Raw genomic sequence first — 16,923 nt, forward strand, 5'->3', positions numbered from 1 at the left:
ATAGGACATTGTTCCGTAGTAAAATACAAAAAACTGAAAATTATTTTCAGCATTTTTGAGTAATCAAAAACTAAAGAAATACACAAACGTTTGAAATACTTATATAAAAATGCATTATAACATAAAAAAAATTATTGTTCATGTTAAATAGTATCTTATACTACAGAAGTTTCCAGTAGATGGCGCCTAATATACAAAATTGCATTAGTGTGTAATTCACTTTAATGCTTGGTTATGGTTATTGACATCATAAATATTTTCAAATCACATAATGAATGAACAAATGTAGAATTAGTCATTTACACCAATAATGCAGTATACTGTCATTTACAGATTTTTTTTACATTTCTCTTTCAGCTTTTGTTTCCAAGACAAAAAGGATATTATCATTTGATGACAAAAGTTAAATAAACACAGTAAAATGAAAACTAAAAATGTTTAATTCAACAAAAAATAATGCTGTGCTGTCGAATAACTTGCTAATAAAGCAAATGTAGTAGCTTAAATGCCACAGCAAGCTCACAATTGTGACAGAATCAAGACAAAGCAGAAAAATGAACCAAAACACTGTTCTTAAAGAAACCATAAACACAACTAACTTCTAAAATAAGTTACAGAGGTAATATTTAAAAGAATAGTCAGTATATTATTAAAATCCTTTGTCATTTTTATTACCATTAATATTATTCACTTATAACTGAATCTATAGAATTATACATACTTCAATTTATTTTAAGACCTTCTGATAACATAAATGTAAAAGTCAGTAGCTTACAAACAGTACAGTACAGTTAATACAGTGTTTTGCTGGATGATAAATCTATTTTTTCCACTCATTTCATAAACTGTAGACTAGTTAGCTGCCTTCATGTGCAGATAATCACAGGACATAATGACATTTTAATACACAAAGCGTACTGGTGAACTGTGTGCAAATAAGTGCAGGTACAAAATCTTCTGAAGTGAGTTTTTTTGTATTTTCCTATGGTCTCTTTGCGATTGTGCTGTTGTTGTTCAGGAGGTCCCGGCTGTTTTAAATGTTAGTAGTGAGACTGATTCTTCAGCTTGTTACAAGGAATGTGATTAAGTGCATGTGATGAATGGATATTATTTCAGTTTTGGATAACAGCTATATTGAAGAATATCGGATTTACAGTTCATGCTTTGAGTACTGCTAGTCTTTGTTTAAATGTCCAGTGCCACTAGATGGTCCTTAATTTAAGGACCTTAGAGAGAGCAGCTCTGGCACTGGAATAAATGAGGTAGTAGCCATCGGTTGTGTTGAAAAATTCCCAGTCTCTGCAGCCATTGGTGCTCAGTCTGTTGACAGGGACAAAGCCCTCGTAACCCTGCCATCTGAAACAAAAATACACATTTGTTGCATCATTTTTCAAGATCTGCATTGCATTCTTTAATCACAAATTTACAGATAGCCAAAGCGTTGTTTGTCTTGCATGTTGAGATATCAAGTGAAAGAAGTTCATATTTACTTAGCATTTTAAATTTTTCATTGAAAATATTCATAATATTAATTCATAAAATGATTTGAAATTAAAAATTGCTATAAATTCAAAGCTAAATGTCAAATGGGACTTATTTTCCAAATCTTGACAAAAATTACGCTCACAAGAGATTTTTTCAGTGTGCTATTACAGTATTCCTTTCACAAATCCATTACTTTCTCTTACAGTTTCAGTTTTCTCGAAAAACAGACAGCAAATATGGAACTGTGATATATGAAACTCATTGTTTTATGATTTCTACATTTCAAATGATATATAGTTTGTCAATATTAGATCAGGTTAAAGGGTTATTTAAGCTAAGCCTAACCCAATAATCAGTAACTCACTCTCATGTCGATACAATCCCCTGAGAACTTCATTCATTATCATTTTTTACAGTTTTAGGGCACAAAAATTTGTTTTTGGGCCGCTGTTTGATTAAAGACGAACCACTGAAGTCACATGGAAGGTTTTTGATTAACTTACTGGAGTTTTCTGAACATCTCCAAACCATTGCTGTATATGGAGAAAGAGGAAGAGCTCTCAGATTTCATCCAAAATAACATAATTTTTGTTCTGAAAATGAACGAATGTCTCAGGGGATTGAAACAACAAGTGAGTAAACATAATAAAATTCTTATATTTGGCTTTAAGCATAGGATATTAATGTTTTAACCATGTACAGTTGAAGTCAGAATTATTAGCCCCCCTTTACATTGTTTTTTTTCTTTTTTAAATATTTCCCAAATTATGTTTAACAGAGCAAGGACATTTTCAGAGTGTGTCTGATAATATTTTTTCTTCTGGAAAAAGTCTTATTTGTTTTATTTCGGCTAGAATAAAAGCAGTTTTCATTTTTTTATACACCATTTTAAGGTCAAAATTATTAGCTTCTTTAAGCAATTTTTTTTTGATAGTCTACAGAACAAACTATTGTTATACAATAACTTGCCTAATTACCCTAACCTAGCTAGTAAGCCTAATCAACCTAGTTAAACCTTGAAATTGTCACTTTAAGCTGTATAGAAGTGCCTTGAAAAATATCTAGTCAAATATTAATTACTGTCATCATGGCAAAGATAAAATAATCAGTGATTAGAAATGAATTATTAAAATTATTGTGTATAAAAATGTGTTGAAAAAACGATCTCTCTGTTAAACAGAAATTGGGGAAAATGAAGGGGGGTGGGGTTAATAATTCAAGGGGGCTAATAATTCTGACTTCAACTGTAAATGGCAAATTGGCCTTATGGTGGGCAAGTGGCAGTTAACAATCTATAAAGTCTTTTAAAATATATAGATCATTTTAATATCTTTTAAGACATCTAAACGACATTCCTGGCATCTTAAATGCCCTGATATACCCCCAAATTGAATAACAAACTGGTCTGACACATGTGAAAAGTTCCTTTCAGGAGTTAAAAAGACAATGCAAAGTGCCTGCTAAACTACCATTGGTCCATGGTGATGATGTAATATGTTGGTCTAGGTTTGAGGCTCTGCCTTTTTAACATTGTAATTTGCTTTATTTCCTCTGTTCAAGTCCTTTGAAGTCAGATGTCCACATAAAAATAATTTTAGTTTAGTAGCTTCTATTTTTTTAGTTGAAGCTTCTAAACACCGATCTGCAGTGTGGACGGCATCTAGATGTTTGCTAAGTGTACACTGTAAAAATGCCAACCGAAGTATGCATGTTGTCATTCCTGCTTGGTCTTAGTTTAGAAGAAATCATAAATTACATCTGCACAAATATATTTCAGAAATGTCAAATAAAGGGTTATTTTACAAATATAACAAACACAATATAGCCAATATTATATTTTCTATTTTAAGTTGGAGTTACATTTAGAACAACTAAGATATAACAATTATGTAATATTTTGAAGATAAAAACTGTAAAAATCTGAAGAATTACTATATAAAGTTGTAGCTGTTTGATCATATTTTTACAGTGTATAACCAGTTTCAGTATTTCAAACATCTTTTTTTACTCCTAAAAGAAGAACAACAAAGAAAGGGGTGAGTGTATCAGGGCCTTAATGCAGTCTTCTTTTGTGTTCCAAAAATAAATGAAGACAGAGCTTTATTTTTCCTTTCTACTCCTTCTGGTTTAAAATGTGAGACCCATACCTGTATATAACACTATTAAGAGAGTAGGAGTTTCCATCATACGAGTTGGCGACCACCAGGAATTTGTCATCTCCCACAGTAAAATACTCCCAATCTAAAGCACTGAAAGACCCAGACAACAAAGTGTCACTTAAGTACAAACATGACAAATTGACAATGTCTAAAGACGGTTAGTTGACCTGTTTGTTTCAATATCCTGAAATCTGACGAAGGTTTGTGATGTCATGCTGAGCTCATAGATGGTGGAGTTGATGGAGTACAGGATCTTGCCCTCTTCTGTCAGCATCTGGCTGTTGGCCACCGCCAGAAAAACCCTGTTTTCAATCTGGAACATCTCCCAGTCGATGGCCCCGAATGTCTGGAGGGTCATGAATGGGATGTTATGTTATGCAGCCATGTTACAGAATCACACTTACACCATCACTCAAAAGTTTGAAGTAGATTTTTTTTAAAGTCCTATTTGCAGTGCTAAATATGTTTTGAAAGTGTTTGTGTTTTGTGTGAATGTGGTTTGAATAATTTTTCTTTAAATGAACAGAAACTTCAAAAAATGCATTTATGTAAGATACAAATCAATTGTATTAAATCAATTATATTACTAATTGATTTAATACATCTTTGCTGAATAAAAGTCTTACTTAAAAAACAAATAAATTATGGTTTGATATTGAAACAAATTTCCAAATGTTGTTGGATTCTGACACAATCTCTTCATTGCCACAATTTGATATCTGCATCATCATCCAGTGTAATAAATATATTAATGTAGAAATAGTCCTGTCACAATAATCAATGTACAAAGAGTTCAGATGCAAAAACCCAATGTCGTCTAAATTTCGCCTCAAATTTTCTTCTAAAATGAGCATTTAAATCAGGCTCCTGTGTGTAGGTTCAGTAATTTCTCTTTTATGGCAAAGAATAAGTTATTTTTATGTCTTCAAAGTCAAATAACTCAACATAAACAAATGAGGATGAGAATAATGCTCATTTTTAATGGAAATTTCAGACAGCACTTTTTTTTGCATCTGAACTTATCGCAGCTATTGGACTTGACCTAGATCATTTTTGATGTTGCAATAAATTTTGCCCAAATCAAATCAAATCACTTTTATTGTCACATCATCAGCAGCACGTGTGCTGTGATGAGTGAAAAGCTTAGGTGCTGGCTCCAGACAGTGCAAATACAACTATAGTGCAAAATACAGACAGTGCAAAATCCAACAACATACAACAGCATATTCCATACATACAAACCAATCTCAGCAGCAATTTAACTGATTGCACAGCCTCTGTCATCTCATCCAATCTCTATCGAAGGTGTCAGTACAGTTAAAAAATGCTTTAGTACTATAAATGACCATAGTATAGTTTCATGTGTGTGCCTAACAACTGAAAATAAATCTGGTAGCAGATATAGCCTGTTCAGGCACCTGTTCTACTACGCAACACTTTAACATTCTAAAATCAGAATTATTTTTCTAGATTTTTGAATGATCTCACCTTGAATGTTTTTGTTAACATGTATTATTTTTATTTATTTGTTCCAGATAAACATTTTCACTTTCTGATTCCAATGCATAAATATATAAATGATTAAAATGACTATATTAAATATTTCATTAATAAACTGTGTTCTATACTGAAAGAGGGTACTTGCATTGTGGTGTTATTATATTGTCATTCTGGCATTATATAACCAGTGGCATAAAATGGTCTTAAAATTTTTCACAATATATTTGGGTGCAGTCTATCGTACATCAAAAATGAGATATTGTGACAGGCCTATGAAGAAATGAAACAATACTTTTATTTTGACCTTTAGTTCTTAAAATGTTTTTCTAAATACCTAGAGCTTTAGTGGCAGATTAGTCTTAGTCTTTTTATTTTTTCAGGGTTTTTACTTTACCTAGTGGATAGGACAGTATAAAGTATTGACAGGTACGTTTGGGGAGCAGAGAGAGGGGAAGGATCAGCATAGGACATCGAGGCAGGAATCGAACTCAGGTCATCATGAGTATTAAAGTGCATGTGTCGACACACTTTCCACTACACCACTGGCACCGACCTTAGTCTTTTTATTTGTCATCAAATCTAAAAATATGTCTAACAAGATTTTTCTTATACAGTATAAACTATTGTTGCTCTGGATTACATTTTAGCATGCGTCTTCCTCTTAAAGTGCTTTTCCTGGAAGCATTTCCAATGTAGCTTTGTTTTTACAGGAATACACTACAATTTAAAATATATTACATTTAAATGTTCACATTATTATTGGTTTTATTGTGGGTATAAAAGACATATCAGTTGCAAGTTTTGAACAAGTACATGTATGTCCATATGCAGAACAGGGAAAATGCCCCTCAGTCTGTGTTATGTGCCTTTCATTGGGATTATGATCACGATAAAACATAAATTGACTCACTGTAATGGACTGATAAGGTTGAAACATCCCTCCCAGCCAGATATAGATTGTAGAATCAATGACTGTAGATCTTCCATTGAAAGTGTTTGCCACCACAAGGAAGTAATAAGGGCCGACAGCGAAAAACTCCCAGTCATAAGCGCCAGCTGTCGGGATTGTCTGATTGACTTCAAAAAACTGGGTAACCTGGTTCCACTTGTAGATTACACTATCAATATTGTGGTTTCTCTCCCCTGTGGAAAAATTGAACAAACATTAATTACATATTTGATGGTCACTTTTAGACATTTTGCTGACTAGTAACATTGCAAATACATGACAACTGACAGTATTCTGAGTATTAGTATGCTGTCAAGTAATATCTGCTATACGATGCACTAAATTAGGTCATTGCTAACCAATGTTTTTTCTTGGTAACACTTTAGAATAATGATCCACTAGTTAATGTATTTACTAACATTAATTAGTATAGGATAATCTTGTAAAGCATGTTTTAATCATAGTTAATAAATTATTATAATCCAAAAGTTGTGCTTGTTAACATTAGCTAATGCAACATGAGTAAACATCGACCAACATGAACTAATGTTGTTTAGCTTAAATAATGCTAACTAATATTTACAAAGATAAAATAAATGTATCACTAACTGTTTATGTTAGTAAATAAAGTTAACTAATAGACCATTTTTAAAAGTGTTACCTTTATTTTTTAGAAAGTTGTTAATTTTTTATTGTAATTTTTAAAATTTAATTTAATATGAAAATACTTTTTGATACAAATTTAACAATACTGACAACCAGTGCTACAAAATTATGGGTAACACTTATTTTGATGGACCATTTGAGTATTTGTGTACTGCTCCTTCAACAGACATTTCACTAAGAAACTTTGCAAGTTCATGTCAACTTACACTAACCCCAACCTAACAGTCAACTTGCTTTGCAATTATGCTCTAGGTCAAAATTCTATCTTGATGGATTAATAAAAAATAAGCAAAAGAAAATAAAGAAAATATTACAGAAATGTTTTATAATAAAACAATAAGTATGAAGTAAACAGGAAATTCTATTTTTCTTCTATTTCATTATAATTAGCATTTTAAGAAACAGCAGAACACATTCACATGACGGCCTCTAATGGAAAAAACAAATATGATAACAAATAAATTAAAATCACTATTTAAAATAACACATAATTATTACAGAAATTTGATTAAAATAAAATATAATGCCAAATTTGCACTTTCTCAAATGTTTTTCAGGATGTTTTTCCACAGCTTTTCCATACAAACATTTACATTTAATAAAGCACATTTTAGACTTCCTAATTGCAGTATTTTCCCATCATTTTAATCAAGTATTACTAATGTAACTTAACATTTTCAGCTTTAAATCAATTTCCTGCAAAACATTGCGTCTCTGTGTGTGGTTATCAAAATAAAGTGTAAACCAATTCTTCAGGCCATTTTTGCCCAGAAATAATCTGCCATGGCTCAGTTTGGATGTGCTCCAGCAGATGCAGGTGTATAGACGGGGCATGTATGGTTATGAAGGGCAATGAAAGGTGTCTTTTATGCTTGCGTTTCCGCTTTGATCAATGCCAGAGGCTCACGTAAGAACTTCACACGAACGGATAAGCACGGTGCGCTCTCTTAAGCGAACAGACATCAAGTGAAAAATCAAAGTCAACCACATAAACAAGCAGACCTTTTAGCCCTAAAAAGATTTCCTTGATGGTTCAGATTGTGTGCCTCAAAGGCTGCAGATTTGTATGAGATTTGTATGGAATTTAAGCTTAATCTTCTTTCAGAAATCGTATAAATGGACTTCCTCCTGTTATTGTTCAGCTGATAAAACCTGTGGAGTTGCACAATTTAAAAGGACAAAAACAGTGGTATGAGATGACAGATGTGTAGTGAGTGGCTCTGATGAACATTACCTTGCCTGTGATTGGCCACAGCCAGGAAAGTTTCGTCTTGAATGTTAAAAGCCTCCCAGTCGCGAGCGCTGTGTGTGTTCAGAGTCTGGTAGGGAATAAATTTCAGCTTCTTTGAGCTCCATTTATAAATCACAGACTGCTCAGGCTCTCCTGCTTCTTTACTCTTGCAGTTGGCCACAACCAGGAACTTCTGTTACAATAGAAAGGAAGCATGTGAATTAAACGGTTCTGTAACAGAATTAAATAGATGCGAAATTTTGTGTGTATGAAGAATGTGGCTTTCTCTAATGATGACAAGGACAGGCTTAACATTTTTTTTATAAAAGCATTTGGCCAGGAGAATGGCCAGACTGGTTTAAGCTGAAGGAAAGGTAGCAGTAACTCAAATGACCACTCATTACAACAGAGGTCTGCAGAAGAGCATGTCTGAACACACAATACGTCGAACCTTGAGGCAGATGGGCAACAGCAGCATGAAGACCACACCGGGTGCCACTCCTGTCAGCTAAGAACAGGAAGCTGAGACTACAATTGGCACAGACTCACCAAAATTGAACAATAGAAGATTCTATTGTATTCTATTCTGTTCTGCTGTGACATTTGGATGGTAGGGTCAGAATTTAGCATCAACGACATGAAAGCATGGATGCATCCTGCCTTGTATCAACGGTTCAGGCTGGTGGTGATGGTGTAATGCTGTGGAGGATATTTTCTTGGCACACTTTGGGCCCATTAGTACCAACTGAGCATCGTGTCAACGCCACAGCCTACCTGAATATTGTTGCTGACCATGTCCATCCCTTTATGACCACAGTGTACCCATCTTCTGATGGCTACTTGCAGCAGAATACCGCACTTTGTCATAAAGCGCGAATCATCTCAGACTGGTTTCTTGAATATAACAATGAGTTCACTGTACTCAAATGGCCTCCACAGTCACCAGATCTCAATTCAATAGAGCAACTTTGGGATGTGGTGAAACAGAAGATGCGCATCATGGATGTGCAGCCAACAAATCTGCAGCAATATATATGTCCATATATGTCAACATGGACCAAAATCTCTGAGGAATATTTCCAGTAACTTGTTGAATCTATGCCACAAAGGATTAAGGCCGTTCTGAAGGCAAAAGGGGTCCAACCGGGCACTAGTAAGGTGTACCTAATAAATTTACAGTAGATGTATGTGTGCTTTTAATTGATGTATATAGTTGAAAATTATTAGCCCTTATCTGAATGTTTTATTCTTTTTAAAATATTTCCCAAGTGATGTTTAATGTTTCCTTATATTTGTTTTCTTTGGGGAAAGTATAATTTCTTTTTGTTTGGCTGGAAGAAAAGCATTAAAAAAATTTTAAAAACAATTTTAAGGTCAATATTATTAGCCACTTTAAGAAATACTTTTTTCTATTGTCTTCAGAACAAACCACTGTTATGCAATAACTTCCCTAATTATCCTAACTTCACCTATTAACATAATAACCTAGTTAAGTCTTTAAGTTGCACTTGAACCTGAATACTAGTATTCTGCTAAATGAGCAGAACACATTTAGGCACCGTCATCATGGCAAAGACAAAAGAAATTCACTATTAGATATTAGAAAGTAAAAAAATTACTTATTAGAAATTAGTTAGTAAAACTAATTTACTAACTAGTAAAACTTCCCAGCTGGAGGGCTAATAATTCTGACTACAACTATATATACATACTCAAATGTAAGCACACATATATTGATGCATATAAAAAATAAATAAATAAATCAAATTATATATATATATATATATATATATATATATATATATATATATATATATATATATATATATATATATATATATATATTTACTCTTTATATAAAATTATCTGACGTGCATCTGATGGAATTGCAACGTTATTTGAGATGTAAAAAACTCGGACAACAAAGTTAAACTGTAATGAGGTTTGCACATCATAATTTTAGGTGTTTTCTGCATCTTTGCAGGGTTTAATTATCCAAGCTGACTTTCAAAGCCAGAGGAAAAGAGGAATATTTTAATGAATTGCCTCTACCTCAGAAGTTCAATTTAATGGTGCATTGATTTATCTTTTAATAACTGGTCACCGATGCAATTACAAAGGCTTCCCCCCTCTTATTTCACTATAAATGTAACGTGAATCATAATTTTCTCTTAGACTTCCAAGAAGAAAAACATATGGATAATTGCACTGCAGGTATTAACAAAGTCCCATTCGGCTTTGACTGTAATTATGCAGTAAGTTTAGTGAAGGGAAGCAGGAGGTGTCTGCTGTAAATGTTGGATACAGCATCAGACAAAATTAATTTCTGTTATTATGCACATGTGATTTACAACATTAAAACTTGAGAGCCAGATCTCCACCCCCAAAACCACATCAGAAAGCAGTGTGATGTGTTAGTAACAGCTGGGGATGAGCTTTACACCAAGCAAACAGACGCTCTTCTAGCAGCTGTTCCACTTGGCAGATCCATCAGTATCACATTATTCATCAGTTTGTTCTGCTCCTCAAATTTGATTGGCTCAGCATGGCTATAAGAATGCTGATAGGTCACTTATTAGACCACCTGTTAGTGCAAATATCTAATCTTCCACCTTACAAAGAATGTACATTGTAGATAAACTAGGTACAGATTTAATTGAATAGCTTCATAAAGGTGCAGGTTATCTGCCAAAATGCTAACACATAGCATAATAGCTTTGAACATGCACATCCTCCTCTGCCATCCAAAGCCATGAACATGCACCAAATAGATGATCATAGACAACCTTATATAACACTAGATCATGTCATTCACCAGTTAGAAAACTCTATGGAGACATGCACTTTGTCCAGCCTAGTTGTTGACTGGCCAGCGGATGCAGGAATTATATTTCCCTGAAACTGGCATTAGGGTAAAGTTGGTTTTATATTCGCACATTCAGACTTTCGCCTCAATAACATAATTTCAGAATTATTTGCAAACTTTATATAGTGAAATCATATAATCAGCCAGTGACTATAAAATACAACATTGTTGACAGTCAATGAAACAGTGCTAATGTTGTTTTGAAGTCATTCCTACACGCTATTTCAGACCCAATATTGAAAGTAGCGTTAGAGTGGGAGTGTGTCACAAGCTGTCACTGTTCAAAAATGAACGAGTGGATATAAATCAAACTTCACCTCAGTGAAAATGGTTAGGGAGAAGAGCACTATTTACTTATGTTTCGTTATTTGACTAAATCAAAATTAGATCAGGAAAAAAGGAGTGCTAAAAACAGAAATACCCTGTCAACTTTTTACATTAATATTACCAAGACAACGAGTGACTTACTTTTCATTCTTAATTGTGCTCGCTGATCCTCATGTTTATCACTTGTTTTCATCTCCTTTTACTCTGGAACAACTAAACGAATGACGAGTTCTATTTAACTGACTATAATCAATGCTGTTAAAGGTACCCCATGGACATTCAATCTTCAGTGGCTGAAAAACACCTCCTTGCCCATTCATAAAAAAGAACACAATCTACATCAGCTTTGCATGACTAAAATAGTTTTAAAACATACCTGTCTAAAAGTATATAAACATAAATTAAAAGTAACACTGGCGTCACGGGGGTGCGGTGGGTAGCACTGTCGCATCACAGCAAGAAGGTCGCTGGTTCGAGTCTCGGCTGGGTCAGGTGGCGTTTCTGTGTAGAGTTTGCATGGTCTTCCCGTGTTCGCTTGGGTTTCCTCCAGGTGCTCTGGTTTTCCCCACAGTCCAAAACATGTGGTATAGGTGAATTGGGTAGACTAAATTGTCCGTAGTGTATGAGTGTGAATGAGTGTGTATTGATGTTTCCTAGTGATGGGTAGCAGCTGGAAGGGCATCCGCTGCGTAAAACATATGCTGATGTGGCGGCCCCAGACTAATATAGGGACTAAGCCGAAAAGTAAATGAATGAATGAATGAATGAATGAATGAATGAATGAATGAATGAATGAATCAATAAAAGTAACAATGGGTCACTAGAACCCACTTACTGGGGCATGTGGGCACGTTATTCTCTGTGCTGGAACAGACTGCACAATGGAGTTAGTTTCCAAAGAAATGTATTGAGATAATTAAAGACTTGGTATCTTTCACTTTGGCAGACTGGCATGGAGCATGATAATAAATCATAATAAATTACGATGTAAAAATTACTTCATGTGTAAGCAAACGATTAATAAACCTTATTTTTCAGGAGCGAATTTATAGTGTGCTTTTAATCCTACTGTTTTGAGTGAGGATTATTTAAGCATTGTTTATAAAATGAGGATTATTTATGCATTATAAATCCCTTTTAAATGACTCTAAAAGGCTGTCTTTACAGAAAAAGCAAATGGCAAATGAACATCAAAATAACAACAAATAAATCTAATAATAAAATGAATGTGCAGAATCACACATTGCTGAATACTTAAGTGCCAAAATATATATTTTGTACAACAAATTTGATAAAACAACAGCAATAGCCTATAATTAAAGATATAACAATATGATAAAACCTTTCAGTGTGAATCAGTGATGCTTAAACTGAACTATATTTTATTTATTAGAGAGTACACAGAGTAACGTTAATTTACTATATGCCTGTATAAATGCATGCAAGTTAGTTACATTGAGAAGATGCTTTTATTTATGTACTCAAAAGATAGCGTGACAGGGACTCAAATCCTTTACAGAATTATTATTATTATTGTTGTTGTTGTTATTATTATTATTATTATTTATTATTATTATTATATTCTACAGCGCTTCACGGAAATCGCGCACTGGACCTTTAAGACGATTGAATATGGCGGGTAAAGTCTGAATAGGATACAGCTGCGGATACGCACATCAAAATAGCATCATTTTTGTAACACTGTGTAACAATTATTTAATCATTTTACAGTACAGTGGCGGTTGGGTTTATGGTCAGGGTGGGGGTAGGCGTTAATAAAATACAATAAATGTCAAATTTTATAAATAATATGAATAATTGTCGTTAACTTCCGTCGGCAGCCGTATCTGATCTATCTAGCAACAATCAATTGAGCGCCGACGCGGTGGCGTTGCTGTGGTTACCATAGGCCGTGGCATTCTAATAAGAATGTGTTCGAAAAACGTCCGAGGACGAAGACAAACTGCATTAGGTGTCTGACCGTCGCTGACATTAGCGGTAAGTAAAGATTCCTATAAAAGTATCATTTCTTGTTGTTATATAAGGATGTTTTAACGTGTTTTTGCTGAAGCAGACTAAAGATTTCAGTATTTCTCACGGTCATGCCGTTTCACATTATTGTATGAGTTTATCCACATATTTATTCCGTTTGACTGTAGATTGTAACTTCACTGAATGCTGTTTGGAGTTGGAGATTGCTTCATGGTGGACTTGAAAATTTTAGGATTTTGAATATATATTATTTATTCTAGTTTGTGTATTGTTATCTTCTTTAGTAGCCTATTTATTGTAGAATGCAATTTGTTATGTTGTTAGGTTGGTAGACCAATAGATACAACAATATTTGTTTGTTTGTATGCTTCATTTGTATAATGCTATCTTGTTTATCATTTGTCAGATAAATTGACCTGTTATGATGTATTTATGCTGTCAGCTTTAACACATATTGCATATTACTCTACGTCTATTAGCGGATAGATTGTCTGGCTGTTGTATTATTTATTTGTAAGTTTTGCTGTCGGCCTGTTCAACATTTGTAGCTTTATATTGTTATTTATTCTATTGACAGTTTTACCATTTACTGTAACACCTTTATCTTATCTAAGTTTATAGATTGTCATCTTGTAGAGTATTTATTTATAGCTGTGAAATATTATTTGCTGGTGTTAGAACAGAACCAGACTACAGACATTGGTAGATGAAACTTTCAAAGAATTGTACTAAGATGAATTAATAACTTGATACGTTAATATTGTATTTTACAGATCAGAATGGACCACATGGAGAAAAAGGGAATCACACACCTCAGCGATGACTGGAAATTGAAGGTCAGGAATTTTTAAAAAATCCTTCCAAGACAAAGCAGGCGGTGGTTTGTATAGATAGTTAGATAGGCCTTGTCTGTGTCAGGTTTTTTTTTTTTTTCAGGTAACAACGGAAAGAGAGCAGGCAGAAGAGGGAGACTCACAAGAGCATCGGTGGACATTTATCTGAAACAGAGCATGTAGAGCTCTGTTGGTGCTGTCTTTGTTTTTTGCAGGTTGGAGTGGAGCAGAAGAAGGAGACTCACAAGGGGAACAGTGGAGATATACTTGAAGATCTGGAGCTCATCAAACAGGTAGAACTGCTTGAACAGACTGAACAATAGAGTTAGTTTCTAAAGAAATGTATTGAGATTAATTAAAGACTTGCTCTCTTTTTCTTTGGCAGATTGGCATGGAGCATATGGAAACAGGGAATCACACCTCATTAATGACAAGTACATCGTAATTTGAAATTACATACTTAAATTTTTACAGACTAAGTGATGGTCCGGTATTTTCTTCAGATAGAAAGAAAGATAGATAGATATATCTTATTAAGCCGATAAAGTTTTATTGATGTTGTCTTTGTCTTTTACAGATTGGAGACACTAGGAAATCACACATCTCAGGAATGATAAGATACTGTTGGTCAGGTATTACCTATCGGTGACAGATGTTCTTCCAAGAGGAAGGGGGTGGAGGTGGGCTTAGATAGTTACATGTTTTGTCTGTGGCAGGTGTTTCTTTTTCAGGGAATGGACACACAACAGGCAGAAGAAGGAAACTTACAAGAGCATTGGAGAAGAAAAAATCTCATTTCAACCAGAAGAAGGAGACTCACCAGTGGTGTCGCTAGACCTCATTTAATGGGGCATGTGCCCCTGTGAAATTAGCCAATGCCCCAGTAAATGTGTTTAGTTACAGTTTACTTTATATGTAAGTGTATTAATGAGACTCACCCCTGAGACTCACAAGAGGAACAGTGGAGATATACTTGAAGATTTAGAGCTCAGCATATAGGTACTGCTTGAACAGACTGAACAATATAGGTAGTTTCCAAAGAAATGTATTGAGATTAATTAAAGACTTGATCTCTTTCACTTAGGCAGAATGGCAAGGAGGATGTGGAGAAACAGGGAAACACACCTCAGTAATGACAAGTACATCATAATAAATTAGGTACTGCCTTAGATTTTGAAGTTGAATCAAATTAACTTTATAAAAATTAAAATTTTATATTTTACTTTTTACCGAGTGATGGTTGGATGTTTCCTTCAGCTAGACAGAAAAAGATATAATATTTTTGTTTGTTTGTATGGTTCATTTGTATATTGCTATCTTGTTTATTATTTGCAGATTGTTATTTGCTTTATTGGCAGATAAATTGACCTGATATAATGTATTTATGCTGTCAGCTTTAACACATATTGCATATTACTCTACGTCTATTGGCGGATAGATAGGCGGGTGTATTATTTATTTGTAAGTTTTGCTGTCGGCCTGTTTTATATTTGTAGTTTTTTATTGTTATTTATTCTTTTTAAAGTTTTACCATTTACTGTAACACCTTTATCTATTCTAAGTTTATAGATTGTCATCTAGTAGAGTATTTATTTATAGCTGTGAAATATTATTTGTTAGTGTTAGAACAGAACCAGACTGCAGACAATGGTAGATGACTTGATATCTTTCTATTGTATTTTGCAGACTGGAATGGACCACATGAAGAAAAAATGGAATCACACAACCCAGCAATGACTGGAAATTGATGCTCAGGAATTTATAAAAAAAAATCCTTCCAAGATGAAGCAGGTGGTGGTTGGTATAGATAGTTAGATAGGCCTTGTCTGTGTCAGGTTTTTCTTTTTCAGGTAATGGAGAGAGCATGCAGAAGAAGAAGACTCACAAGAGCATTGGTGGAGATTTATCTAAAGAGCACTGGAGAACACTTTGTTTATCGCTGGAGATCAGCCAGCAAGTAGAGTTTTGTTAGTCTTGTTTTTGTCTATTGCAGATTAAGCTGGGGCATGTGGAGAAATGGGAATCACACCTCAGCAGTGACTGGAAACGTATGTTCAGGTTAGGTATTTCCTGGATGGATGGATGGATGGATGGATAAATAGATGTCCTTCCAAGAGTAAGGGGTCAAGGTGGGCATATATTGTTAGATAGATGTCTTGTCTGTGGGAGGTGTTTCTTTTTTAGATAATGGACACACAACATGCAAATAAAGAAAACTCACTAGAGCATCAGTGGAGATTGATCTGAAGAACACTGGAGAACAGCTTGTGCATTGCTGGAGCTCGGCAAGCCTGTAGACCTCAGTCCTGTCTTTGTCTTTACAGACTGAAGTGCAGCATGTGGAGAAAAATAGGAATCACACACCTCAGCAACGACTGGAAACTGATGGTCAGGAATATCCTTCAAAGGCAGATGGATGGGTGCATGGACAGATGTCCTTCCAAGAGGAAGGGGGTGGTGGTGGGCATAGATTGTAAGACAGATGTCTCTCTGTGGTCGTTATTTAAATTGTAGGTAATGGAACCACAACAGGCAGAAGAAGGAGACTCACAAGGGCAGCGTTGAAGATTAATCAGAAAATACTTAGAGAATAGCTTGTGCATTGCTGTAGCTCAGCCAGCAGGTAGGGCTCTGTTGTTGCTGTCTCTTGCAGCATGGAATGGAGCTGAAGAACGAGACTCACCGGGGGCTTTGCTTCGACCCTATTTATTGGGGCATGTGCCCAGTGAAAATAGCCAGTGCCTCAGTAAATGCGTTTAGCTACAGTTTACTTTATATGTAAGTGTATTAATCAAGAGTGATAATGCATAATTAAGAGAGTATATGTGGTTGAGGGGGGGCATCTACTCACAAGGGGAATGGTGGAGATATACTTGAAGACCTGGAACTCAGCAAACAGGTAGAGCTACTTGAAC

The 16,923-nt window shown here is 34.6% G+C and overlaps 1 protein-coding gene across 1 annotated transcript in view; it reads right to left on the reverse strand.

Annotated features, from left to right (window-relative positions):
• Positions 1-768: 768 nt before the first annotated feature.
• The window catches only part of tspearb (thrombospondin-type laminin G domain and EAR repeats b), a 37,013-nt gene continuing 20,858 nt past the window's right edge, over positions 769-16,923 (reverse strand). The window contains exons 8-12 of the mRNA XM_056465178.1: positions 7,994-8,183; positions 6,055-6,287; positions 3,812-3,990; positions 3,633-3,734; positions 769-1,356 (exon numbers count right to left, since the gene is read on the reverse strand). Coding sequence (XP_056321153.1) covers positions 1,203-1,356; positions 3,633-3,734; positions 3,812-3,990; positions 6,055-6,287; positions 7,994-8,183 — 858 coding nt within the window. The 3' untranslated portion in view covers positions 769-1,202. The remainder of the gene's footprint in view (positions 1,357-3,632; positions 3,735-3,811; positions 3,991-6,054; positions 6,288-7,993; positions 8,184-16,923) is intronic.

This window comes from Danio aesculapii, chromosome 9, assembly GCF_903798145.1.
Source record: "Danio aesculapii chromosome 9, fDanAes4.1, whole genome shotgun sequence".
In the NCBI taxonomy this organism is placed as follows: Eukaryota; Metazoa; Chordata; class Actinopteri; order Cypriniformes; family Danionidae; genus Danio; species Danio aesculapii.